The 27726-nt window shown below is 43.9% G+C and overlaps 1 protein-coding gene across 3 annotated transcripts in view; it reads left to right on the top strand.

Annotated features, from left to right (window-relative positions):
* NLRC5 (NLR family CARD domain containing 5) overlaps positions 1–27726 on the top strand; it is a 51522-nt gene that overhangs the window by 22546 nt on the left and 1250 nt on the right. For 2 of the 3 annotated variants that reach the window (XM_083452833.1, XM_083452834.1), the window contains 31 exons: positions 645–728; positions 1035–1118; positions 2628–2717; positions 3295–3342; positions 4377–4460; positions 5622–5705; positions 6404–6487; positions 7552–7641; positions 8093–8155; positions 8456–8539; positions 8854–8937; positions 9909–9998; positions 11428–11493; positions 12363–12446; positions 12573–12656; positions 13857–13943; positions 14833–14913; positions 15689–15772; positions 16187–16270; positions 17308–17391; positions 17876–17956; positions 20059–20142; positions 20618–20701; positions 21110–21193; positions 21361–21444; positions 22058–22141; positions 22396–22479; positions 23001–23087; positions 24057–24140; positions 25316–25399; positions 27014–27097. In XM_083452833.1, coding sequence (XP_083308959.1) covers positions 645–728; positions 1035–1118; positions 2628–2717; positions 3295–3342; positions 4377–4460; positions 5622–5705; positions 6404–6487; positions 7552–7641; positions 8093–8155; positions 8456–8539; positions 8854–8937; positions 9909–9998; positions 11428–11493; positions 12363–12446; positions 12573–12656; positions 13857–13943; positions 14833–14913; positions 15689–15772; positions 16187–16270; positions 17308–17391; positions 17876–17956; positions 20059–20142; positions 20618–20701; positions 21110–21193; positions 21361–21444; positions 22058–22141; positions 22396–22479; positions 23001–23087; positions 24057–24140; positions 25316–25399; positions 27014–27097 — 2547 coding nt within the window. Of the gene's footprint in view, positions 1–644; positions 729–1034; positions 1119–2627; positions 2718–3294; positions 3343–4376; positions 4461–5621; positions 5706–6403; positions 6488–7551; positions 7642–8092; positions 8156–8455; positions 8540–8853; positions 8938–9908; positions 9999–11427; positions 11494–12362; positions 12447–12572; positions 12657–13856; positions 13944–14832; positions 14914–15688; positions 15773–16186; positions 16271–17307; positions 17392–17875; positions 17957–20058; positions 20143–20617; positions 20702–21109; positions 21194–21360; positions 21445–22057; positions 22142–22395; positions 22480–23000; positions 23088–24056; positions 24141–25315; positions 25400–26413; positions 26964–27013; positions 27098–27726 lie in introns of those variants that run through there. The other variant, XM_083452835.1, reaches the window with a different exon arrangement.

The raw sequence follows: 27726 nt of genomic DNA, 5'->3' as shown, positions 1-27726 counted from the left end.
AATTTTAAAGTTGCTTACAGCCTCTTAATACATCAGAACATCTGTGGGATTCTGTCCCCAGGCCTAGAGCCAACTTTGAAAATTATTCAGCATTTAGTGTGAAATTCTCCCAATGAGCATATTTTTGTGTATGGTTTTGAATTATGCACACATTTTTCCAAGCAGTTTCTCTTAATGTAATGCATTTCGTATGTTGCTTTTCACTAACTTATTTGTTTCTATGCACCTTTTCCTCCTAATGCCTGCATTTTTGTAAACACTGGTTGGTTGGAGAGCTGCATTGCAAAATTTGGATAATTGTGAATTTGGAAAGAAGGCTGTGTTTTGGTCTTTGTAGAGATTTGGAAAGTGTGGCTTTGATAGGCTTGGCTTTAAATGGAATCATTTTTCACCCACATCCCTAAGCAGGGCCAGTAGTTAAGGTGTGGTGGGAGCTGATCTCTAACAACCTATGGAGGGAAACCAAGTTAGGCTGGGAATGTCCCCTGCCTTAAATCCTGGAGAGCAGCTGCTGGTCAGTGTCAACAGTACTAAGCTGAATGGACCAAACACTCTGACTCTGAGTCTAGAGCAGCTTCCTGTGTCCCTGGTGAAAACACACCTGGTTTTAGAGCACCTGGAGAATGATTTGTCTTCTCTTCTAGCTTGACGGACAATAATTTTCAGGATGGAGATCTGAAGAACTTGTGCTTGGCCTTGAGGAGGTGCACTGGTGTAACTGAGTTAGAGTATGTTCCTTTTTTATTTTCATACTTATGCCTTGCACTGAATAACCAGGCTTTGGTGAATGTTGACATTCACACGCCAACACAAACAATTCCATGTAAATATCATGAATGTCTGAAAAGGGTGTACAGGCATCCCTACTTTTTGGGTTCGTTGATGTTCCCCTTGCTGTGTATCATTCCGTCTTCCATGAGGAAGAATGGAAATGAAAATAAATTGTACCTAATATAGTTCATTCTGCCAGAAAAGCCATATTATAATGTATATTATAAAGTGGAAACGTAATTTTGCCTTCCTTTCAATTGTAGCTTGTCCAGTAATTCTCTGGGCGACGCAGGTGTCTTGAAGGTGGCTGAGCTCCTTCCTCATCTGAACGCATTACGTTCTTTAACGTAAGTGAAAGTCCAGGTTTTTGTATTTAATTGACTGACAGGAGACAAATTGATGCAAGAGAAAAAGGGCCTTTTTGGTGGCTGCCCCCAAACTGTGGAACTCCTTGATCTGATTTATTAGATTCATATATTGCTTTATACAAAAAGAAGTCTGATATCAATTTCCAATGTTTATAAGACAATAAAAATTCTAAATAGTAACAACTTATTAAACAACACACAACTTCAATACAATAACACTTGTAAAAGGACATTCAGTCAAGTCTAGATTGAGTAGCTGTAAGCATTCAATCAAAGCTGCCCATATCTCTGGGAGAATAAAGCCATTATTACCTGGTGCTGAAATTATAGTCCAGCTGGTGCCAAGGGTGTATTCCTGGGGAGAGTGTCCCACAGATGGGGAGAGCTTTTGTGGAGGAGTCCTCAGGAAGCTCAGCTGGCCCTCATTCTTGCTATTTTTCAGCAGATGGTGAAGACATTTAAAAAATCCTGGTAGGCTTTTGTTCTGAGTACATAATGTTACTATCTCATGATTCTGTCTCATCTGCTGGGCCTGTCTGTTTTCTTTGACATTTTATATTTGATGGAGTGTATTATATTACTGTTATTAAGGTTACTGACATAATGGTTGGTGGAGGCAGTGTGTGCCCATAGAACGCCCTGCACATAGAAATGAAGCATTTCAAGGGGAGAAGGCAAGACTGTGAGCCTTCTCTCTGAACTGCTACTTTTCTCCCTGTGGGGTATAATTTATTTGGTATGGAGGACCTTTCAGTCATGTGCAACACAAACGTCCAGGCTGAAGTGGGATAGCCCAAATTATTGTCACCTCAGTGAGAATCAGGACTCCAGGGGTACATGTAGGATTTTCATAAGGATGGCAATGGGAACTCTCCTACCATTGGGTGATATCCCAGGTTTGCCACACTCTGAATAGCTCTAGAGTGCTGAGTATGATTAATTGGACATCATTTGTTGTGAATTGCAGGCATAGGGGGATTATGATTGGGGTTGTAGCCGGGGCAAAGTTAGTTAGTTAGTTTCTTGCATTTATATCCCATCTTTTTCTCCATGAAGCTCAAGGTGGCTTACATGTTGCATTTATACTCGCAAAATCCCTATTGGGGAAAGCAAGAGCTTATCAAATAAATCCCCGCCTTTATCCAAGCTACAGCTTATGTAACAAAACCGACAGCACCCTGCTTTAACAATCCCAAGAAAACGAGAAACCAGAGCTCATTTTGGAAATGCATCCCTTAGAACAACCTTTCTCAACCGTAATGGGTCCCCAGATGTTTTTGGACTATCACTCCCATCATCCCTGCTGGTCCTAATGGGAACATGCCACCACCGAGTGAATCTCCAGCCACTAACAGGAGTGCTCAGCTAGCCTGGACCAGGGGCCTTGTAACAACATTTGGGGTCGCAGTACTACCAACCTCTGATCTGAGAACTTTCTATATAGCAGTTTCTTCTGCTGCAGACTTGGGTCTCCTTCATGCTTTCTAGGCTGGACCATAACAACATGTCTATGGACGGGGCCTTTCACTTGGTGCAATGCTTCGCTGACTTGGAACATATGACGTCCATGGAGCTATGGTAGGTCCAGCGGCTGTTTCTCCTTCCAGAGCAGTCTGAAAAGTAATAACATTCCTGCATTTGGTCACAGTTTTGCTCATTTGACCCTCCTTCTTTTTTAAAAAAAGAATATTTTTATTAAATTTGTAGTAAAAAATACAAATGCAGATAAACAGAACAAGCAAGAACCATAAGCAATAACAACCACAACAATTGTAGGACTACCCCTCCCCTCGGTACCCGTTTTTCCATCATATCTTCCCAACAGCTTATAAAATCTCTCCAGTAACATTAAAACATTTATATATCATTTTAGGAAAAGGCACTATCAAATATACCTAATTGTTGACTAAAATGAAAAATGATTGTATCTATGGTACAAACCAGTAAAATTGAATCCATATAAAAAAAAGAAGACTACAATACAGGGGTTCCTAGGGAAATGTTGTTTGCAAAGATATTGGGGGAAAGGTAACTTATTAAAAACAACAGCAACTGTATATCTAATTTACCAAGGTATTCTAACGCATGTAGTTAAAACAGATTCAATCAAATTCATGAATTCCAAATTGATATTCTAATCTCTTTCTCATTGCAGTTTGGGAAGCACCCAGAAAGTTCGCTTAACATTTGGGGAAAGAATAAGGTAAAGGTATTTTCTGTTGGTATACTTTGGGGTGGAAGACCATTGACCAGTGTGGTGCTGCAGGATTCTGTCCAGGGCCTAGCGCTGTCTACCATCTTTATAAATAACTTGGATGAAGGAAGGAATAGAGGATGAAGGAAGGAATAGAGGGGGGCTGCTCATCACATTTGCAGATGACACCAAACTGGGAAGGGTAGCTAACACCATAGAAGATGGAATCAGGATTCAAGATGACCTTAACAGATTGGAGAACTGGGGCAAAAGTAACAAAATGAATTTCAGTGGGGACAAGTGAAAGGTTCTACACTTAGGCAGGAATAATCAGGTATACAAATATAGGATTGGGGGGCACATGGCTTGGCAGCTATACATGTGAAAATGATCCAAGGGACTAAGCAGACAACGAACTTACCATGAGTCAACAGCGTGATGCAGCAGCAAAAGAAAGCTCATGGTATTCTAGGCTGCATCAATGAAAGCATAGTGTCCTGATCAAGGGAAGTGATAGTACTGCTCTATTTCGCTTTGGTCAGATCCCAATTGGAGTCCTGCATTCAGTTCTGGGCACCACAATTTAAGAAGGATATTGACAAGCTGGAACATGGGCAGAGGAGGATGACCAAGATGATAAAGCGTCTAGAAACCAAGCCTTACGAGGAAAAGTTGAGGAAGCTGGGCTTGGTGTGTAGCCTGGTGATATGGGAGTTACTTTTCAAATATCTGAAGGGCTGTCACATGGAAGATGGAGCAAGCTTGTTTTCTGCTCCCCCAGAGAGTAGGACCCCACCAAATTAATTCAATGAGATTCCTAATCAACGTTAGGAATAACTTTCTGCGGGTAGATTATATTCTACAAAAACCAGTGACTGAAAATGGAGTGATGCAGAAGAATGAAGGATTCACTCCAGGAAAAAAAGGACCAGGGCACTCAGATTTCCAGTCTTCCCCAGGGTAGAAATCCAAATGAAGAGAATACTGGAAGCATAATCCAAATGTCCCTTCAAGTTGACTAACTTGGTAGATTTTCTTTTCAGTCCCCAAATGCTCCGTGTGACTGGTGAGCCTAGGAGGGAGCTGCTGGATTCGGTGCCTAACTCAATGTATGACCGCTGCTTTTGGTAAGGTGCTTCTCTCCGTGTGCGTCTGTGTGTCTCTCTCTGTCTCTCTCCCCACCCCTGTGTTAGGAGTAAAGCAGTAATGTAGTGTCTGCTTGATGGTAAAGTGGATTACTTCTATTACATGCCATCTCTGAGAGGTGAGATATTCCAGGGGATCCGAGTGCTTATCCTGGCCTCTGTTTCCTCGGAATGAAGTAATTTTAGGATATAGGGCTTTATTTACACATATATGCAACCTGAGCATTGGATGGAGGGGCACAAGGGTGCAAATGAGCATCCTTGCAAGGCAGCAGATCAGATCTCCAGAGATCCCTTCTGCAGCAGTCAGCATTTAGCCAGTTGCCTCCCCTTCTTCCTTCTCTATTGCAAAACTGTTAACATGGTGCACATTAGCAGGAAAGGTGCCACCTCCCCCAAGCTCTACTGGATATCTCGTTTGGAAACACAGGGGGAGTCCCAGCTACAAGAAGACCATCTCATAACCACTGGTTCTCATTGGTTCCCACTGGACTACTTGCCAGGAACCTGACAAAGGAATAGTCAGCTAGCGGCCATAGCAGGATCTCCCAAATGTTCTTTTATACTTTCAAAAATACAGATATTTGTGTTCTGCTTTCTTCAAGAACAAATGCTGAGCTCAAAGCACCTTGCAATAATCACAGTAGCATTTAAAAAAAGCACACAAAACTGCAATTACTATAATATCATTTAGATGCAGGAACATCTAAATAAAGCAAACAAACAATATTCCTTTTCTTCCACTGTTGGAATCCTGCATAGACTTCCAGAAAATACCTTTTTGTGTTTTTAACAAAAATAAAAAATGATGGTCTGATGCTTAGACTTCAGAAGTTAGCCTGGATCTTAGTGAAAATGATATTGTTTCAGCATTTTTTTATTTTTACTTTATTATAAGTATTTTATATTGCTTCAACATTTTGTTACTACTACTAATAACAACAACAATAATTAATTTCTTTCAACATTCCCCCCCACAAAATATAATTACATTTTACTGATGTTACAGGTTCCTGAATAAAGGACATGCATGGCCCCTCAGTTTAACTCATCTCTTTCTCCAATAGACCCATCAAATAGAACTAAAGCTGTGCTAAACTTTGATTTAAATATTTGAAGTGCTAATCAGGCTCTGTGTTTCAGTCTCAAGGAATGTATGATGGACCTAAAGGATGTTGACCGATTGTTTAAACGTCTAAGTACATGTTCTGGACTGACCAAGATCAAGTAAGTGATCAAGGTCAAGTAGGCATTGTGTGAATGAACCAATATTAGTCATTTAAAGCCTGTAGACCTGCTCAGTTTGTGTAGCCAGATTAATACAATAAGAACGCAAAACTAAATTCCTATTGGTATCCAGTGTTTTAATGCATAATCCTCCCATAATGCAATTTGGGAATAGGCTGCTCTTCGGTAGGAAAAAGTAAGGCAAGTGAATATAGGATGAGCCTGCCTAAGTCCTCAGATTTTCTGGAGAAGTCCTTCTCGCAACTCTGTCAATTCTAAGGCTCATTTGGCAGGGACATGAGGCAGGGCCTTCACAAAGGCTGCACCCAAAGTTTGGAATTCCCTCCCCAGGAAGGCCCACCTAGCCCCTTTTATGAAGCTATTGGGCATGGCTTTCTCCCATCATACATGTTCATAGTAGACTTCCTTCTTCCAACATGTTTGTAGAACATGTGGCGTAGTGGTTAGAGTGTTGGCCTAGGACCTGGGAGACCAGGGCTCAAGTCTCAGCCATGTAGCTGACTGAGTGACATTTGGTCAGTTGTAGTCTCTCAGCCTGGCCTACCTCACATGGTTGTTGTGAGGATCAAATGGAGAAGGGGGAAACCATGTACTCCACAATGCGTTATGCAAAGGAAAGGTGGATGTAAATGTTTCCGTAATAATAATGTTTTGAATTTTCCACCCTGGCTGTGCAGCTTGTCTGGCAACTCACTGAATGATCAAAGTGTTGAACGACTTCTGAAATTCCTGCCCTACCTCAACAGTATGGAGCTCTTAAGGTGAGTCTGGGAGCCTCTGCCTGACACGCTGGATAACTGCTACCAGTCAGAGTGGTCATTGTTGGGCTAGGTGGCCCAGCAGTCTCACTCAGCCCAAGGAAGCTTCACATGACAGATCCCCAGGGATGACCCAAATATGATTATTTCTGTTTCCCCCTCTCACAGTCCAAGGCTGCCAGAGCCAAAGAAACCCACAAACATCTTTCCTATTCCCTGGCAATAAAAATAAAATCAGTAAAAATAAAAATACATGAGAAGATTCACAATTCATTTCTCTTTCATGACATGCAAATGCAGAGGCCACTGCACTCTGTCAAATGATAGGGCCGGCCGTTCTATATTTTAAGATGGTAGGTTGGGGGAAGGATGTTAGGTAAATATCATAAGGATCTGTACCTTGGAATGAGGGGTGGGGGAGAATTGGGGAAATGAGAAACTGAAGGAAACTGAAGTTGACAGATTCACCCATCCCTACTTGGCTGGGACTGATGGGAATTGTGGTCCAGCTGTAGTCCACTTGGAGGACACCACATTGGTCAAAATTGCCCTGGTTTGCTACATTATATTCCCAATACTGGGAAACCCTTAAGTATGGGCTGATTCACTCAAACCATTTTTACATGGAAGTTTCCGTGGTCAACCCTAACATGTTGACCCCCTTTTTTGGTACACTGTCTCATTCAGTGAGTGTTCAGTTCTTTGAGAGAGAATCACTGCAACTCAGCCAACATTTGAAAAAAGCTCCTTGGAGATGTTGAGATACCACCTTGGTGTGTCTTCTTGACATACTCGCAAAACACCCCAAGAAGTAAATATGTTTTTAATTTGAACTTGGTATCATGTGTGCTTTCAGAATTATAAGTCACTTTGAGACCTATTTGTAGTAAGTGATAAATAAATGTAACGAATAGTAATAGAAATAATGAATTACTGACCTTGCTGATTAACTGCCATATTTGCAATGGCTCCATATGCACAGTTGATCTATTGCCAGTTGGGATCCACAGACTGATTTTCAACTCAACGTTTGGACATTTCTGCTTCTTCCCACCTCTTTCCTACAGCATCACAGAGAGCAAGTTTTCATCACATTGTGTTTGCTTGCTGGCCAACTCAGTTAACCAGTGTAAGAGAATCCGCAGAGTGGAAGTCAGGTAAGAGGATCAAGACCCCAGGAATATCAGGACATGGAGAACCTTTGACCTCCTCTCCCCTTTCAACTTGATCCCCAAGAGTCAAAAGAACAAAGCCTTCACTCCTGCTGCAATTCTAGGTGAAGAAGCTCCATAATATTAATCCTTAGATCAGTGAAACCATCAATGGCTACCAGCCACAATGGCTATGTTCTGCCTCCAGTGTCGGCAGTATCCTGCCTCTGAATACTAGAGAGGAGAGCACTGCTGTCGTGCTCAGGTCCAGGCTTCCCATACACATCTCATTGGCCACTGTGAGAACAAGATGCTAAATTAGACAGGCCATAACTTTAATCCAATCAGCCTCAGCCACAATAGCCAGTCATCTGGGAGGATGTGGGTTGTAGTGCAATAACGTCTGGTTGAAGGCTGCCTCAGTTCCTAGTCAAGGTATTTCCTTGTGTGTTTATAGATCAAGTGAAAATGCTTTTCTGCATTTTGTGAAAAGTAAAGAAAGCCAAGAAATATGCTGCAGGTATGTGCAAACCGATAACCCTTATTTCATGACAATTTTGCTTCTTTCAAACATGCTGGGTTTTCCCTCCTGGCCCTTTGGAAATCCTCTTGGATCGTTGGCTTTGAGCATGTTGTTCTCAGTCCACCTAAATAAATTTAGAAATGCTCATGCTCTTGAAGGATGGGATAAACTTCACCAGCCTTTACTGTTTTCCTTTTACATTTCCATCACATCATCATCATCATCATCATTATTATTATTATTATTAATTTTTAAAAGACTAACCTCTAACTTTCTTACTTGTCTGCCCTCTAACAGACTAACAGATTGTGGCATTGGCAAGTGCGAGATCGTAGAGCTGTGCCCCATCTTTGAGAAGTGTGACCGTCTTGCAGAACTGGAGTAAGTGTCATCTCCATTGCGACTATGAATGCATCAACCATGATGAGCCAGGATCATGCCACACCTTTGCTGGAGGCTTTGGAACCAAGGTTGGGTGGCCATCTGTCAGGAATTCTTTAGCTGCGATTCCGGTATTGCAAGAGGTTGGACTAGTTAACCCTTGGGGTCCCTTCCAACTCTACAATTCAATGATTCTATTATTCGGGCATTGCTGGGACACTAACCTTGACTCACCATAGAAATGTATAATGGACTGTTGTGGTGGCTTCTGTATACAAATCCAGGAGAGCTCTGTCTGCTTATTTCCTTTTCAGTCTTTCTGGAAACCATATTGGCAATGAAGGACTAAGTTGCCTCTTAGAACATTTGCCCAGGACCCACATTCCCTGCCTGATGAAGTAAGTAAGTGGGTGCAAGAGGGATAGGTATGGGATTGGGGGTGGGAGGTGCCCTAAGCCCACTTCTGGCTCTTTAACTTGCACATACACAATAACAGCTACTGACATTCTCAAATCATCCCATAAAGTGCTTTCCATCATCTGAAACAAACTTTGAGCTAACAATAAATCTTGGGAAACACCTTCAAGAGAGAGCACAGTACTTGGAAAACTTTGCGCTTGTTTTCCATAGGTTTGTATTTCTAAGGAACATCCAGCCTGTGAGGTGAAGGGTTGCACTGTAACATATAGTCTCCTCCTATGTTTCAGCCACACCCCAATTTTCTGGTATCCTATCCCCGGTGGAACATCATTCCAATGTTCAGGCTGTGAGTGCCGTTCCATATGCAGCCAAAATGGCTGTGCCATTTAGGGGGAGGTGTCTGCAGGCTTGAAGGAATAACAAGGTTCTCAGAAGCATATGAAATATTTAAGGGGGAGCCCTAACCCGAGGGAACCCCCAAAACAACCTAAGGAGGAATCAGTGTGTTCAAGAGCCTGGAACACTTACTGACGGTTTGCAAGGTGAAAATAAGCAGCGTTTGTGTGTCAGTGAGGAAGGGGGTCTAAGTATATTAAAGACCCTCCATCTTCCTGTCAAGATTGAGTACCTGAATGCCATTAGGTTAATGACTGGCACCCAGGAGTCACGGGACCATTGCCTGATCAGGGGTTAGGGTGGTGGATATAATCCCAGAAAGGTTATGGAAAGTTTACATTCTGCTACCTTGTCCCCCTTTCCTTCTGGTATCCCTCTTGAACTGCTTGACAATGGACAATGGACAAAGCAGCTTTTGCCTTGGGTGGGAGGTCCAGGCTGTTGAGCAGGTATCTGACCAGTCTTAGGAATGGAATGGAAAAAACTGCACACACTGTTGTAGACCACACTGAAAAATAATCTGAAACATTTTCCTCTTCCCCCTTCTGCATAGAATCAACCACAACGGGGTCTCACAAGATGGCATTCTCCATCTTGCTCATGTCTTTGCCACGTGCCAAAATGTGGCTGAAGTTCACGTGAGGTATAATTGCTTGTAATTTCTCTTCCCCAAGCCCAACACATACAGCTTGTCCCTTGGAACTAAACTGGAGTTGGAGTGTGTATATATAAATAATTTCTTATTTTTACCCCACCCATCTGGCTGGGTTTCCCCAGCCACTCTGGGCAGCTTCCAACAAAGATTAAAAATACATTAAAATGTCACACATTAAAAACTTCCCTGAACAGAGCTGCCTTCAGATGTCTTCTAAATGTCAGGTAGTTGTTTATCTCTTTGACATCTGATGGGAGGGCGTTCCACGGGGCGGGCGCCACTACCAAGAAGGCCCTCTGCCTGGTTCCCTGTAGCTTTGCTTCTCGCAGTGAGGGAACTGCCAGAAGGCCTTCGGCGCTGGACCTCATATATATGGTTGGGGGATAACTTAATACGAAAGGGTTTTTAATGTGGATTCAGAAAGGGCCGAACTTTCAGATATGGAGGCAAAGTTTACAATTGCACCTAATGGGAGCATAGCAGAAAGCATAAAGAAATGGGTGGGAGATAGAGGGAGTGGCTTGATTGACTACTGTGCATGTGTGGAATGAAGAGACTGGGCACTTTGAGGGCTGGGGCTCCCACCATAAGCTCCTCCCTTCAAAGGCCACATTCATACCATGCATTTAAAGCATTGTGATACCGCCTAAAGCAATCATGGCTCACCTCAAAGAATTAAGGGAGATGTAGTTTGTGAAGGGTGCTGGGATTTGCTAGGAGACCCCCATTCCCTTCACAGAGCTACAATTCCCAGTGTGGTTTAACGGCCAGTCCCTCTTCTCAGGGAACCCTGGGAATTGTAGTTCTGTGATGGGAATCTGGGGGCCTCCTGATAGCTCTCAGCACTCATAACAGATTACAGTTCCCAGAATTCTTTTGGGGGAAGAAGCCATGACTGTTTAAAGTGGTGCCATAGTGTTTTAAATGTATTGTGTGACTGTGGCCTCACACCTTTCTCTACTCAAAATCAATGGGTAGGCTTCAAATGTGTTTTCTGATATGCAGTCTAAGGTACTATTTTATTCAGTCAGCTTTGCTATCGATAGTTGTCCCAGTGCACATTTATGTTGCAAATGCCTCTGCTGTTCTGCATGAACATGGTTACAGTAAATAGTGTCAGAGATTAAAACATCAGTCATAAAAAACTTCCCTAAACAGGGCTGCCTTCAGATGTCTTCTAAACGTCAGATAGTTGTTTATTTCTTTGACATCTGATGGGAGGAAAGACTCAAGAAAGACTGGTGTGGAAAGCTACTCAGAGGTATTTCAGAAAGGGAAGTGTTGGAATAATAGAGAGGGGAGTAAGATTGTTTCAAAAGGATGTTGAAATACCAGAGAGTAAACACTGGTGGAACAACGTTTAAAGCTGCCTCCCACCTGTTTTTGTTTTTCTAAAAATGTGTCTTTCTCTTTGCAGTTTGTGCTCTGAGGCAACACTGCTGATCACCCTAGTGAGAGAAGATAAACCTCAAAAGATCCTGAGGTAATTATTTGAACATTATTCTACTCCCCTTGCAAAATGGAGCAGGACAGTCTTTACAGCAGGGGTGTGGAGAATCTTTTTCAGCCCAAAGTCTACATTCTATGGAGAGCTTTTCAGGGGCCACATGTCAGTGGCGGTCAGGGGCCAGAGGCATGACTGAACTGCTAGCCTGCAGTGAAAAGTAAGTTAACGAACTCCTGTAAGCCCAAAGCATCCATGGAAGAGGGAGCATGCTGCTTCTCTGCGTGGTTTGCTTGTTTTGCCTTCCTTCCTACCAATGAAGTTCTGCTTTGGTTGAGTAATTGACTGTATCCTTGCATCAGATGTGTTTCAATAACCCAGTCACTTCTGATGCAGACACACAGTGGAGGTTAACTCAGATGAGGTTGCCTGTTGCCACCCTCTGTGAGTTGCTTCTCTCAGCTTTCTGCCTTACTAGCAGCAGTCGTGCTCAGAAAAGAAACATGACTGACAGACAAACCAGCAAAAACAAGGGTGGGGGAGGCTTCTATGAAGGCAGACCATGCTAACTCTTACACACATAATAACAGAGCCTGAATCCAATTTTATTTTTATTTATAAATGCTGCCCTCACCTTAGGCCGAGTGCAAATTTTCAAACATGGCAGTGTTTTGCTTCTCACATTGTTTTAGAAAGTGCAAATTAGATCAATTTGCTTTTAACTGTGAGTTGGATTTCTCCCCTTCCCATGCCTAGAACCTTCTGTATGCAAAGCAGATACTCTTAGTTAGCTTTGGCCCTCCTTCCAAGTCATCTAAAGGATCAAGATGGACTGCCTTTAGAAATCACTGTAAGTTCTTGACCCACCCCAAAGGAGCTCACTTGACATGATTCCTCTTTTCTTCCAGCATGAAGCAGTGCTGTTTCCAAGCAAAACATCTGGCGGTGCTGTCCTCTTCTCTGGGCAAGTGCCATGCTCTGAGCGACTTCACGTGAGTTTTGCTACTTCTGTCATAAAGACTAGTCCCATTCTGATTGACGCGAAACACTACTCTGGTTCCTTTAAGAACAGAGTAATAATAAGACACCCTCAAAAGATTTGCTCTCTTTGCTCTTAGGTCAGCTAATAATGGCATGATGCTCAGCAGTGCAGAAGATCTACTCAGAGCCTTAAGGAAATCGGAGGGCATGCTAAGAATAGGGTAAGCATTTCTCTTCTGTCATCCAGTTGAATTCAAGCTGTCAGAGATTCCACTCTGCTTCTAGTCTTTTGCTTAGGGTGTATCTAACAGTTACATGGGGTGCACAGCCGCTGCAGCCCCTTGTCTCCCTAGTAACCTCTTGAAAACATGATCTAAGATGTTGTATTTGGAAGTTGCTCTTGCAAATGTGGGTCATAAAAACATCAAAAATGTCCTGCTACATCCCATAATTCAGCCAACGCAGGTTCTCCTCTGCAGATCAGCAGACATAGTCCATTCTTCTGCATGCATTCTTAAAAGAATTCCCATTCAGGGGGATTTGCTCCCCATGCAACTGTAAGGGCACCAGAAGAACCTGCTGGATCAGGCCAAGGGCCCATCTGGTCCAGCATCTTGTTCTCACAGTGACCAACCTGGAAGTCCATGAGTGGAAGCCTGAGCGCAACAGCATTCTGCCCACCTGGTATTTAGAACCACTACTGCCTTTGGCAGGGAAGACGGAATGTAGCTGTAGTGATTGGTAGCCATTGATAGCTTTTTTTCCCTTCCATGGATTTCTCTAATGCACTTTTAAAGCCACCAAGCTGGTGGGTGTCATTGCATCTTGTGTTTCTCTGGGTCTTGGAGACCTAACTCAAATCTTAGCTGGGGGCCAAATTCCACATTATGGGTGGGGATGAAGCACCCACCAAAACCCGATAGCTTTTGCCTTTCTCCACATATATTGTCACATCTGTGACTAAACTTCCCAGTACTTACCTGGGAATAAGAATGGTCAGGCCAATCTCTTTCCAGCCTTCAACGTTCACATTATTTTTGTATGAATATTTCCCACAAAACACACACTTTTATATGCATTTTAACCTAATTATGCCATTTTATATGCATTGTTGTACATTTTGGGGGCCAAGAACTATCTTGCAAAATTCAGAAAATGGAAGGAAAGCTGTTTTGGCTCCATTTATTAGTCTGGGTAGTGCAAACCTAGTTGGTTTTGCTTCTAAATGCATATAAAACAAAACCCTCTGGCATCCCTGCTTGGGAATAAGCCCCACCAAACTCAGCAGGATTCACTTCTGAGTGAGTGTACATAGAACTTTGCACTGTATTTTAACAAAAAACAAGCAAACAAAACCAGGTGAGGCCTCACATGGGCCAATCTTCTAACAAAGCAACATATGTGTGTCCTTTGCATTGCAGCATCGAAGAGCCTTGGGTGAAAGATGAAAGCATCATTATCCTTCTGAAGTTGGCTGCAGAAGTCCAGGGAAACATCACAGCCATCACGTAATTAGTTCCTCTGTGTGCCTGCCTTCTTGAGTTGTTGTTTTAGGAATAAAATACATGGTTGGCAGAAAAAGATGGTGAACAAACCCTATGAAAGCCTTAAAGGGAGATAATTTTCTCCCTAAGAACATGTTTCTGTATTTCAACAGAGCTGGCCATGGATTTCAGAGCAAAGTCTGGATCAGGGATGGGGGACGTGTGGCTCCCCAGATCTGGTTGGACTCTTAACACCCAGCATCCCTGAGCACTGACCATGTTGACAGAGGCTGATGACAGCTGTGGTCCAAAACAGGTTAGGCTGAGGTGGGGAACTTGTCGGCTGGGGCTGACGAGAGTCCAACAACATCTGGAGGGTCCTCAGGCTCCCTGTTACTTTGCTAGGAGCAGCCACTGTGGCATACGCTCCTCTGTGGTTGTGGTTGTGCTGGCTGGGCTCTATAGTTCAAAACCTCTGGAGATGCCTGGCTGTCCTATGGGAAATGAATCCAGATCAAAAGGCCACAAAGTGTGTTGAAAAGACCTCCCTGGAGAAGATGGAGCTGGGTCATGCCTCTTGTCTTACCTTTAGTCTTTGCCAGTGATTCCTGGATTGCAGGGGGTTGGACTAGATGGCCCTTGCAGCCCCTTCCAACTATACAATTCTATTATTCCTTGCATTCAAGCCCACACAATGCAAAGATGTCAGAGGGAGGGGCAACCTAGGTATCCAACGTTGGAGGTGGGGTGAAGGGCCCCATTCCACTTTCTCCACATGTTTCCACTTTCTTCTGCCATACCCACAAGTAAAGCATGAATAGCACTTTGTTCTTCAGTTTCTGTTGGGCAGCCTCTACAAGGCAGGGCAAACTTGTTTCAGCTTTCCTGATTTTTTCCTTCCATTTTTGGCTAGGCTAAGGAGAGACCAGGCCCTCTTCATAGTGGAACAGGAATTTCCTCGTCAGGAGGAGAAAGTGGAGTCCGTGGTCAGCCGGTGAGGAAGTCATTGTTCTTTGGCTGGTGTGATGGTTGTCCATTGTACTATACAGTGGTGCCCCGCAAGACGAATGCCTCGCAAGACGGAAAACCCGCTAGACGAAAGGGTTTTCCGTTTTGGAGGTGCTTCGCAGGACGAATTTGCTATGGGCTTGCTTCGCAAGACGAAAATGCCTTGCGATTCCTGGGGTTTTTTTCTCCCTCCCAGCCTTTTTCCCAAGCCCCTAAGCCGCTTAACAGCTGTTCGCTAAGCCACTTATCAGCTGTTCGCTAAGCCGCTTATCAGCTGATCTAAGCCGCTAATAGCCTTTTAGCAGCTAATCCGCTAATCCCTTAAGCCTTTAATAGCTGCTAATAGCCTTTTAGCAGCTAATCCTCTAATCCCTTAAGCCTTTAATAGCCGCTAATAGCCGCTAAACCGCTAATAGCGCTAATAGCGCTAATCCGCTAATGGGCTTGCTTCGCAAGACAAAAAAAACCGCAAGACGAAGAGACTCGCGGAATGGATTCTTTTCGTCTTGCGAGGCACCACTGTACCATGATCCCAGCGCTCATGACATAGTTAAACTTTATTCATTCCAATGCACTAAAGTGGCCAAAGGACTACAAAGAAACCCTACACGAGGGTGGCGGTGGTGGAAATCAATTTTCAGCTTAATTTGAAAACCAGGGGTCCTCCCGGTTTCCACGCCCTTTGTCCATGCATAGGCAACTTCTGCTTAAGCTGCCCTTCTGTGTTCTCTTTGTGTGTTATGTGTGTGTGAGGCCTGCAGGTTGCATCAGTGTGAACTGGAAGCCAAAGGAGTCTGCTTTCTACCCAAGCTCATTGAGAAATGTAGACAACTCTGGGCGTTAAAGTGAGTGTGTGGAGGGGAGGGGGTGTCTCTCCCACAGTGGGGTTTGTTTGCTTTTTGTTTTGATCACAGAGAGCTGCTTGCTGTGCTGCTGGCTGCAGCCAGACTTGAAATCACCAGACATTGGAAGTCTCCATGGGGTCTCTCTAGGGATGGGTGGCATGGGAGGGTGTGAGGCATGGCCTTGCCTTAGCCCTTAACCCCTCACAGGAGAGCTTTAAAGGGGTGGCGAAATGAGGCCATTTTGATGTTGTATGCCTTCCCTTTATATGGCTTCCCACTTTAAAAATATTGTTCTACATAGGCCCCCAATGACACATGCCTTTATGTAACAAGGCTGCCTTATCGATATATAGCTTTCTGCTTTCCCCAGTGACTACTTGTGAATGTATCACACCTGTCCTTTTGTCATTCCAGCTGGTCTCAGGTACAGTTCACTGATGCTGAAGCAGAAACCATCTCTGACACACTGCCACATTTTCCATCACTGAAGAAACTTGGGTAGGTATGAATCACTGCATGCTCTGGATTGTGTACCTGTTGTGTTTTCTCTGAGTGGCACCTTCCAGGATTTGAACCTCTCTAGCGTCACACTCATCCCCTCTTTATTGTGAAATGGTTTCATTTTCCATGCTGGGCTTCTCATACACAACTCTCTTCTGTGATCCAGAAACGCTTGAATACAGGTTTTTAGAGTTAAATACCAGTAGTGTAAATTTATGCAAAGTCTCTCCAGCTTGGCAATTTAAAACGGGTGGAGTTATGTATTATTTTGACTTTAAAACTATCATGTAGGTACTAAATAATATATTTAAACAGAAACCTATTTATGAAAAATGGTTCAGTGTCTCTAAGGGAGGGGAATGACACAAGTCCAAAACGGTGGGTGTAATTTACTATGCACATGCTAACCTTTGCAGCATATCTTAAAGTTTAGCAGATTTATCAGCACCCTCATCAAACTACGTTTCCCAATATTCTTTTGGTGAAGCCATGATAGTTAAACTGATATAAAACTGGTTTAATCCAGACTCAGAGAATGAATGAGTTTCTAATAGTATATAGGAGGGGGCTGGGAACTTACGACTCACAAGTGTGGGGGAGAGAAATCTGTTCAGTTTGTATTTTAATGTAAACCAGTCAAAATTGTACTTCTTGAACCATAATGTGAACCAAAACACAGTTCTCCGATTTGTGCTGGGGTTGCATTCCTGGCACTTGCACGTGTCAACAGAGCATGCATAAGCCCGCCCTGCCACGCCCCTGTTCCGCCCTCTTCCAGGTCCAAAACGACCCATGCATTGGTGGCCGCACGTCAGTTGGACGTGCACAAAATGGTCACCGCCTGTACTTTGCATTAAGATTGAGTGTTTATGTTTGTTTATGCCATGGCCTCTTGACATTTTATAGCCACATGGTGACATCTTACATTTATGTCTCATTTGCTATCCTGTGGTTGCAAATGACTGGGCCAGGTTACATTCAGTGGACAGAAAGCTGCTGACTACCCTAAACCTGCAATGGTTTTGAATTTCCAGGTTAACCTGTTGCAGTTTCCTTCCCCCCGGAATGGAGCACCTGGCTGAAGCATTGCATCAGTGCCACACGATTGAAGACATTGAGTAAGTTTGATATCCAGTATGTGAGTGACTGCAAAGGGCATCTCTTTTTACCCTTGGGTAAAATAAATCACAGGCCTTCTGAAAACTGTCTCTGGAAAGATGGGGGCAAAGGGGTCAACAAGCAGACTAACACACCCACACCCATAAAATGAAGGAACAAAATCAGTTTTGGCTAACAACTTGGCAACCACGGAAATCTTAACATGATACCAAAAAGATGGCAATGTCAGTGTCAGATGCATCTCCTTAAAGAGACCATGCCAAAGTCAGGACACCACCACAAAAAAGACCCTCCCCTTGGTGCCTACACTAGCCTGCCCCTGCTTCTAAAGGGGCTTGGAGAATGGCCTCTACAGAAATCCTTGACCCACCCGAAGACTGGTGTCTGGGCCCCAGGCTCTTATTGCATTACTTTGGGTTGCCATTTCCTCTCCCTCCTGCACAGTTAGCTGCAAACTGAATATGTAACTCTGCTCCTTTCTAGCTTTTCCAAAAGTGAACTTGGCATGGATATCGGTGCTCTGATGAACGCTCTGGAGGGAAAACTTCACCTGAAGAGCATAAAGTAAGTGGCCTTTCAGTTGGCCTTAGGTTAGGACTAGAAGTGATGTGTAATGTGATCCTGTATTCTCTGGGGATCTGGAGCTCTCCCCAGACCCAGCCTCCTTCAGTAGTTTTGCATAGCTGGAGTGGGGTCTTGAACTCTGCTTGAAGGATAGAGAGGGGCGTGTGTAGAAACTAGCCTGTTTTACCAAGGTAAAATGGCTTTGCCTACTTTTGCCTTTAGCTCAGCCCACCAGTTGCACATGGCTCTCAGAAGGCTGCCCAGGTGGGACTGTATCCTTCATTCTCCACTTCATTGGGGTATCCTACTTGCATATGAGTTACAGTGTGGCATAAAGCCACGTGGATAGATAAAAGTTTTTCTCCCTCTCTTCTAACACCTGGAACTCATGGACATCCAATGAAGCTGAATATTGGAAGAATCAGGCCAGATAAAAGGAAGTCCTTCTTCATTACAGAACTCACTCCTACAGGATGGCCACCAACCTTGATGACTTTAAAAGAGGATTAGACAAATTCAGGGAGGAGTGGGCTGTCCATAGCTACTAACCATGATGGCTATACTCTGCCTGCATGGTTGGAGGCAGTAATGCTTCTGAAGATCAGTTGCTGGGATCCACAGGAAGGGAGAGTGCTCTTGTGCTCAAATCCTGCTTTCCGGTTTCCCAGAGGCACCTGTTCTGCCACTGTGGAATATGTAGGCCATTGGCCTGTTCCAGCAGACTCATCTTATATTCTTAATGTTCATGGAGTAAAAGGTCCAGGCATAAACTGGAATAGAAGGCAAGTTCTGGACCTTGAACAAAGACCAGGGTGTAGATTCAGGACCACAGACAGTGGTCCCGCAGATGAGGCAGAAAATCTCACTGCAGTGCTTTGGAGCAACTTTATAGCCTGGGCCGGGTAGTCAAGATGGAAGCTCTGCCCTCTGAGTGCTGCACCTGGCCAGTTAAAGAGCCAGTACTCCTTTTCTGCTGCCATTGGATTTTTTTTGGCATTGAGGATCCAAGGACTCCCTTGGGAAAAGCCACTCCTGGGCAATAGGCTCTAATTCCAATTGATTTGCATGGAAAGGAATGAATGATGGCTCTATCTCCTCATTGGGGAGGGCTGTGCACTGAAGGATTCCTGGGCTGGGGCTGGCACCATTCTCACAAAGTCAGTCCCTTTGTTGCCTGAGATGACAAAGGCCGAGTTAGGAGCATATATTATTTTCCAACACTACTCTGTATTTCGATGATGCTGAAACAGTATGTGGCTTATACATGGATCGGGTTCCTACTTGCGAGTTTCCAGGTTTGCCAGATTTTTTTTTAATGATCTAACTTCCTCCCAGGATAGTTCCTGTGTTTCCAGCTGGGCTGCCCAAATAGCAGAGCTGCTGCCAGAGGAGTTCAGAATTGTCATTTCTAGCACTTCCTATTCCTATACAAGACATTTGCCACGAGTCCTGCAAGGTCTGCTCCTCTGGCCTCTTTCCACCTGGCCTAGGAGGGCTGGGGGTGGGACCCTGACTGACTGTAGCCACAAGAGCTGTTGCCAGAGGGTCCAGAAGCCACCTTAGATGTGGGTCCTTGCAGGACTGCTGCTCAGGATGCCTAGAGACTCTTGGGCTGGGGTTTTGTTTAGGAGTTTATATTGCAGTCAAGATTTAACTGTGGATGTGCTCGGTTTTTGCTGCTGTTGGTATTATGCTTTTGCATTTTTATTAGGCATTATGTGGAGGTTCTTTTATTGTATGCTTATTGAGATGTTTTCATTTCTTGTTTGTAACTTATTGAGTTTTGTTAAGTTTTTGTAATTATGTAAGTTTTTTGAGCATGGTTTGATTATGCAAAGGTGGCATACAAATAAATAATTTGTATCATTTGTATCAACAGGGACTAGCCACAAAGGCTATGTTCCATCTCCGCAGTTGGATGCATTATGCAATATCAGTTGCTGGGAACATTAGGTGGGCAGAGTTCTGTTGCACTTCTGTGGGCCTTGCAGAGGCACCTGGCTGGCCACTGGGAGAACCAGATGCTGAACTAGACGGGCCATTGGGCTGATTCAGAGGGCTGTTCTAATGTTCTGACAATGATATTCTTATTTACCTCTTAGCCTTGGCTCTCTGAATCTCAGCGATGCAGATATCCTCAATCTGACCTCCAGACTCTCTGCAATGCCTCTCCTGAAAAGACTTATGTAAGTATGGCTATGAGTAGAGGTTCGATGCAACAACAAAATATATTTATTTTGTCACTGTTCAGACCTGCCAGTTTCAGTGGCTGGCAATATGCAAGAGAACTTTAATTTGCCCAGACCAAGGAATCAGGTAGCTTCTTACCTGCAGTTGGAGCAAGTGCTGGGCCAGAATCCATCGTCCAATTTTTCAAAAGTTTTCTTCCCCTGTGAAAAGGGCTTCTGTTTACTGCCCTCATTCTTAGGTTGCTTTAGAATTTATTTAGATTGAAAAATAATAATTTTGGAAGGCATGGGGTTGGGCTAAGGAATGAACACAGAAGAAATTGATGTGGATAGGACATTGATGTGCACCCGTCCATTCCTGCTGTGAAGGCCACTGTTACCCAGCATGAAACAAGTGTTCTGAGAAGCTTTCGCCTTTTGGGACCATTCAGAATAATTGACTCATGATTCATATTTTATGACTGTTTTCCAGTTTGAATAAAAACCGTCTTGGTGGTGAGTCTTGTTCACACCTTGCACAAGTTTTGAAGAATGCCATTCACATGGAAAAAATTGAGTAAGTTCATGTTTTCCGCTCATGTCTGCCACTTTAACACATCTCCTCCCAACATCCAGCTTCATTGTCAGAATTAATAACCAAAGGAGAACATGTCTTAATTAATTTTCTCTCTTTTTTCCAAAGCAGTGGGTGGCAGAGGGGCACTGGGATTACCTATGCAGCTGCTAAGAGGCAAGGGGGTGGCAGTGGGGCACTGGAGGGGCAAGTGACTATCAGATGTTGAAAAGCAGGTATCACTAGATCACGTTACTCAATTTTGTTGCACTAATTAAACTAAATAGATTTAATTGGGTTTTGAAACAGTGAGATGTTCTCTGAAGCTCGACATACATGAGCCAGAACACAATGTCATGAACACGGTGGATGTTTTCTTTAATCTTATGAGTTGTCGGGTTTCTTTCAAAGTTTGAGCCACAACAAGATTGATGATGCTGGCATAAAAGAAATCGCTACGGCCATTCCAGAAATGCAGAGCGTGAAGCAAATCGAGTGAGTTTCTTGTGTCTGTATCAACCCAGTGAGGGACTACAGATTGCAGTCTGGGCGGAGGAGGAATTCCTGGTCCTCTGCCCATCCCACCAAATCCAGCTATCACAGATTAGCTACCGTTCTGTGATATGAAGCAGCTTCCTCTGTTGTTGTTGTTCCTCTTTCAGCCTCTCTAGCAACAGCATTGGCTCTGCCGGTGGACAGTGTTTCGTGGAGGCTCTGAAGCACAGCGAGAACCTGGAGGTGCTCAAGTAAGCTCAGACCTTCTCCTGGGGATTTCATCAATTCCCTTTCAAAATAACTAGGTTCCTCAGAAAAGCATTTCCCCAGGCTGTTCATTATGGGGGGCTGGCTGTTGAAGAATCCATGTCCACACCCATGAATATTCTGTGAAATGGTGCGCTCCTACGAATGCAGCTGGTGCCAGCTCCAGGTTTGTAGGTTGGATTTGGGCAAGGAGCCTTCAGTGGGCTTCCTCCTCCTCCTCCTCCTCCCACCCATCCCCAGCTCATGTGTGCTGTCTTCCTCTTGGCCGGAGTGCCTGAACCCCAGCGATGGTGCGCAGAAGAGCTTGCAGGACCAGAAACCGCACTATCAAAATGTTTCCTCGGTCTGATCATCCTCAATTTGATAATCTGATAATGCTGATATTCTTTCATTGGACTTGGGGTTTTTTTTTAACCCATGTGCAACTGTTACTCACGCTACGTGGCTATTTTATAGTTCAGTTTCAGTTTTTCAACTTTTAATTTTAATATAATTGTTCATTGTTATCATTGTTCTCTCTGTTTCATATACACTATACAACTATTTTGTTTAAAAAAATGAGTTCTCAATAATGTTTCACATTGCACTTCTTTTCAGACTATCTGGGAACAATATTGGAAACGAGACGCTGGAAAAAGTGGCTCCGGTTCTGCCCCGCTTGCACTGCCTGAAGGTCCTTCAGTAAGTATCCTGGTTCAGGATGGACAGATCGGTCCAGTTTTCACCTGTGTCAGAGTTTGGGGAGTTTTTTCCTGCCTTCCCTCATTTGATCTGCTCCATCCAGGATGTTCTCCACAATCATCATTCAGCAAATGTACAACCTGTGAGCCTGTGTATACAAATAGTTGAGCTGTGCAAATCAACGTGTGTTCACCCTTTTTGCACAAACGCTAGGCAAGGGCCTTCCCCACTTAACCATCCTCTTCTTTCCTCAGCCTGGCATCTTGTGGCTTTGACTCGGAGGGAGTGGTTTGTTTGGCCAGAGTCCTCTTCCATTGTCCACAAATAGAGGAAATCAGGTGAGTGCATCTCGTAGGGAAGGAAATGAAAATAGGAAGGAAAAACCAGTAACATATGGGCTCTTGACATAGAATCATAGAACTGTAGAATTGGAAGGGATTCCCAAGAATCATCTAGTCCAACCCCTGTGCAATGCAGGACTCATAGCTAAAGGATCCCTGACAGATGGCTGTCCAACATCTGTTTTAAAAACTTCCAACGATGGAGAGCCCACTATCTTCCAAGGGAGTCCATTCCACTGTCAAACGGCTCTTACCATCAGAAAACATTTCCTAATTTTTGGTTGGGATCTCCTTCTTTGTCGTTTGAATCCATTGGTTCGGATCCTGCCCTCCAGAGCAGCAGAAAACAAGCTTGCTTTGTCTCCCATGTGACATGTTTTGGAAGTCATCTGCCTGTCAAAAAGCAATTGTGAATGTTATCCTCCAAGTATTATGTTCTTAAAACAAGCAGCATGACTTTAAAATAAAAATAATAAGATAGTTCAATCTGGTCACCTTTCCTGTTTTTTACCTTGCAGTTTGTCCGAAAACAGCATTGGGCACAAGGGTGCCATGGCACTCGCAGAACACCTGCCACAGCCCTCCTCACAACTCAGGAAGATTGAGTAGGTCCACACCTGTCTTCATTTGGCTTAAATCTAACTAAGCTATCGGCATTGTGTTTGTGTGTGTGTGTGTGTAAGCTTTTTGTACACTATAGTTTTGTGGGTCTTTGGCTGAAAAGCAACAGATAAATAAATAGCACCATAGTGAAGGAAGCTGACTTTATATCAGGTTAGGCCATTTATCCATCCAGCCGAGTAGTATATATTCTAAGAAGCCAAGCCTTTTAATTGGAGATCCTGCCAGGGATTGAACCAGAGACCAGGGATTGAACCAGAGTGCCCCGTTTCCTATCCAGGTTTCAAATCCATCTTTAATATGTCCTGTTTTTTCTTTCTTTCTAAATCTTTATTGACATTTGTTGCCGAGTATACAAAAAATAAAATATAAAAACCAATCAGAACACTCATAGTCCACCAAGCCAAATCAAAATGGAGACTGGGCATCACCCCACAAACTCTGGCATTACAACAAAAGGAAGAGAGTTGGACATCATTTTAGAGACTCAAAATAAAAATTAGTAGCACCGTCGAAGTTTAATGTGCTGTTTTTGCCTCGGTGTTTATAGTGTTCAGGCCAGCAACCAACAATGCTGGGGATTATATCCAGCCGCATAGATTTCTGAGAGGCAGGTGGATCACAAAGTTTATGAGACGGCACCATCAAATTTACTTTTCAGTTTGATTCCCCTCAAACGTCTGGTGTCCCCCCACCCCGGTTAACTTTCGTGCTACAGCCAAACTTTGGTCCACCTGCCTTTGAAAGAAGCTGCCCTGTTTATGAATACAAAGTTGTGCTCAGTGTGAACTGAGGAGCAAAGCTGATCTGTTTTAAAATAATAAGGAAGGGTGGACCCTAAGAGAATTTTTCCCCTCTCACAAATCTGCTCTTTTGAGCATTTCACCTGGGAAAGCCACAACTCTAAAATTAGTGTGGGAACTGGTTTCCATTTTGCAATGTGTTCTTTCTAGACTGAAGGTCTGCGGCCTCATTGACTGCACTTCTAAGAGTCTCATCCTTGGTGTCAGCCAGTGCCCCCTTCTGGAAGAGATTATGTGAGTACTAGGGGCTGCTGCCCCTGCTTCCTCCACTTACAAGCCACATCTGCCCTCCAATCCCTTTGCCAGCCCTCTTTCCCCCACACCTGGCCAAGCCCTCCTCCCTTTGCACCTCACCCTGTTTGCCTATCCCCTCCCAGGTTGTCCCAAGCTCCTCTTCATCCCTTGCAGCTTGCCACAACCACCCCCTTTTTAAAAGAGGGGGGAGGTGCTTCAGATAATGGTTTTCTGAAGTGTCTCCCCCTTTGTTAAATCTCCCTGCAACCACATTAAAAAGATATTTAGCGTCTCCCCCCTCCCATCTCAGCCCACGTGGGCCATCTGCCACAGTGTCGTTATACTGGAGTTGTTGTGCCCACCTATCTACAACCATGCAAACTGCAGTGTGACAACAGCCTTACCTTTTTTTGTATATAGAAAGATAAACAGACTTGTGGCTATGGCTCGTGGCCCAGAGCTAATCTGCCCATTGCTGACATGGATGCTCCTTTCCATGTTCAGTAGCATCTAGATCAGGCGTGAAGAACCCCAGGCCATGCCTGAATTAAACCCAAACAGATCCATCTCCAGAGGACTTCATTCACTGCTTCTCTTTGTGCCCCCTAATTGCCTAATTGATATTCACCAGGAATATCACAAAGAAAACATTTGTTTGACACAGTCTTGCCAAAACAATCAGAGAACGTATTAAACAAATGCGCTTGATTCAGGCCTTGTCTAGAGAAGAAAATATTCAACCAAATGATTAAAATTACATGTTTCAATTTAAAAATGCATCAGAAATTGATATGAGGCACGGGCAGAGCAGTGGCTCATGCAGAGACAAACAGGCAGCTACCTCTGTGGGTAGATTATTCTCCTGTGCTTTGGGAGTGGTAGAATGATCTGGCAACACCCAATTCAGACACATGGCAGAATGACCCACTTCTAGCAGGAGCTGACTAAAATAAGGCAAAGATCAGAGCAGTAAATCATGCAGAGAAGCAGCAGGCAACTCTGTGATTCAGTGAACTCACGGAGAGCCTGTGTTTACTTTATTTCTCTTGCAGTGTGCTCATGTGCTGCTGCTGCATCTTCAATGTGCTTGATCTTCAGGTCCCCACTGACTCAAACACCTATGGAATTCATGCCTAGTTGGGTTTTCAGCCATTAATAATTTTCCTCATCTTTAGCCTGTCCTGGAACAAACTTGGTGATGAAAGTGCTTTGGAGCTGGCCAAGGTTCTCCCTCGGATGGCAAAGTTGAAAGTACTGGAGTGAGTACAAGGAAACATCAACCCAGAGTCCTTCACCAAAAACCAATTAGAGCCTAGCTGAGCTTTCTTTCTTTTTTGGGGGGGGATGTTGATAGTGGGATGAAAGCTTAGGAGGAGAGATTTTCCCAGGGGGCAGGAAGAAAATATTGGGTGTGGCAGTGTTCTCCAGGAGAGCAGCAGTATTCTTTTTTCTTTCTCTTGAAAGTTTTTTCTTCAACTCAGTTGCTCTGCTCTCACCTGCCAGAGGCAGAACAGCACGTGCAAGAAATCTTTTAGCATGACAGTAAATAATCTCAGGAACTCCTTGCCCCTTGATAGTTTGTTGGATAGTTTTTGACATCTGCTGGGAATGTTTTTGTATGTGCAGGTCTATCCAGATGTGTGCTTTTATTATGTGCATTTGTTTTTAAAATTCATGGATTTTATCTACATTCTGATCATTTTTATTGTCTGCTGTTTAAAATATTTTTTACTGTTTTTTATTTTAAAAAATCAAATATTTTCTCGAAATGACTTAGAGATTCTTTCAGTTGAGCAGTATATAAATATTGCTAAATAAGGAAAGGTGCCCATTCCTCCACCAGTCAAAGCACTTAGTCCCTAAGCGCATTCCAGATACTTTGGTACCTTAGGCACCCCCCAAAAAAACCCTTGTTCTCTTCCCTGGCAGTAAAATACAACAATAATAAATGAAACAACTCACACTTGGCTTCTTTTTCATGGCACCCCAAATCTACTTCCTGGTGCAGCTGCCTCACTCCGCCCTATGAGAGTGACCTGCTGTTTACCTGGTAAACTGAGAATGAGCTTTATTAACCACCAACCCCCAAATTTGGAATCCTCTCCAAACTGGTATCAAAGTTTTGTACTCATTTTGTGCCATTTTGTACTGCAAACCCTCCATTTTGTACCGCCCCCCACCAACTGAGTGATCAATACTTACAAATCTAACATGTTGGATTTTGGGTTATTACCAGGGTTCATAGTTAACACTCAAAAATCCAACATTGTCAGATTCATAAAGCTCTGAGAAGGGGCACCTGGTTGACTCGAGTGCTGGACCAGATGGACCTTTGGCCTGATCCAGCTACAGGCCTCTTCCTATGGAGGAGGAGGAAAGAGAAAGAGCACCCTTTTGGTCCTGAAAGATGCGCCTTGAGGTACATACTTTGTATAGGACAATGGCTTGAATGTTTTTTTCCCAAGCCAAATTGCTGGAGATGGAGAGAGTGAGCGTGTGTGTGTATATATGTGTGGGGTTCTGAGTCGGTGGCACACCCACTTTGACCATGCCCACTTTGGTCTCGGCCATACCAGGAATTGGCCAAGAGTAAGGAACCTGTGGCGCTCAGGATGTTGTTGGATTCCAGCTCCCACCATCCCTGACCACTGGGAATGCTGACAGAGTCTAACAATGTCTGGAGAGCCAAAGGTTCCCTATATCTGGCTAAGAAGGGATACAGGCATTGGGCCCAGAGGGGTTCCCCATCCCTGCCCTTAAGCGGCACTAAATAATTTCTGACGTTTTTGTTCTGTTCAGGAGAGGCAGCGATCAGTTTCGCATAATACTTAGCCTAGTTATATATTTGCTTTTCTTTGGCTTCTTTTAAACAGTCTGGACAACAACTACATCACTGCTTGTGGGGCCAGAAGGCTCACAAAGGCACTTGCACAGTGTCGAGGAATCCAGATAATACGGTGAGTCCTCTGTGAAAGTTACATCAGTTTCCTAACCACTAGGAGGTGCCGTGTTTATTTATAGTGAGCAAGACTAGTAGGCTCCCTGGATTAACTACTTAAAGCTCATAGTTGGACCTGGAGACCCACCTTTAGTCCAAACAGGATTATTACTAGTGCTGGTATTGTTTTGATTTATTATCCACCTTCACCCTAAGGCGTCAGGGCAGCTGGCAATGATTTATCTCACTGGAAAGCTGCCGGAAATTGGAGAAGTGTCCAACTTTTTATTAAGTAACATTTTTATTTAACAGAATTTATCTACGTGTTAGGGAAAGACCTCTAAGCAGTTTACAACACTAAAATATTTGTTAAAAATACAAATAAAAATAAACATTAAAAAACCAACTACATTTAAAAAAAATAAGTGGAAATGCTAAATGCTACCGGACCGCCTCTCCTGGTATGCCCCACAGAGAAACCTACGGTCTGCAAATAAAAACATCCTGAAGGTCCCAGGCCTCAGAGAGGTTAGGCTGGCCTCAACTAGAGCCAAGGCTTTCTCGGCTGTGGCTCCAATCTGGTGGAACGCTCTGTCACAAGAGACCAGGGCCCTGCGGGACCTGACATCTTTCCGCAGGGCCTGCAAG

This window comes from Podarcis tiliguerta (genome assembly GCF_965153285.1).
Source record: "Podarcis tiliguerta genome assembly, chromosome: 8".
Taxonomy (NCBI): Eukaryota; Metazoa; Chordata; class Lepidosauria; order Squamata; family Lacertidae; genus Podarcis; species Podarcis tiliguerta.
This window is presented reverse-complemented; position numbering and strand designations above follow the sequence as displayed.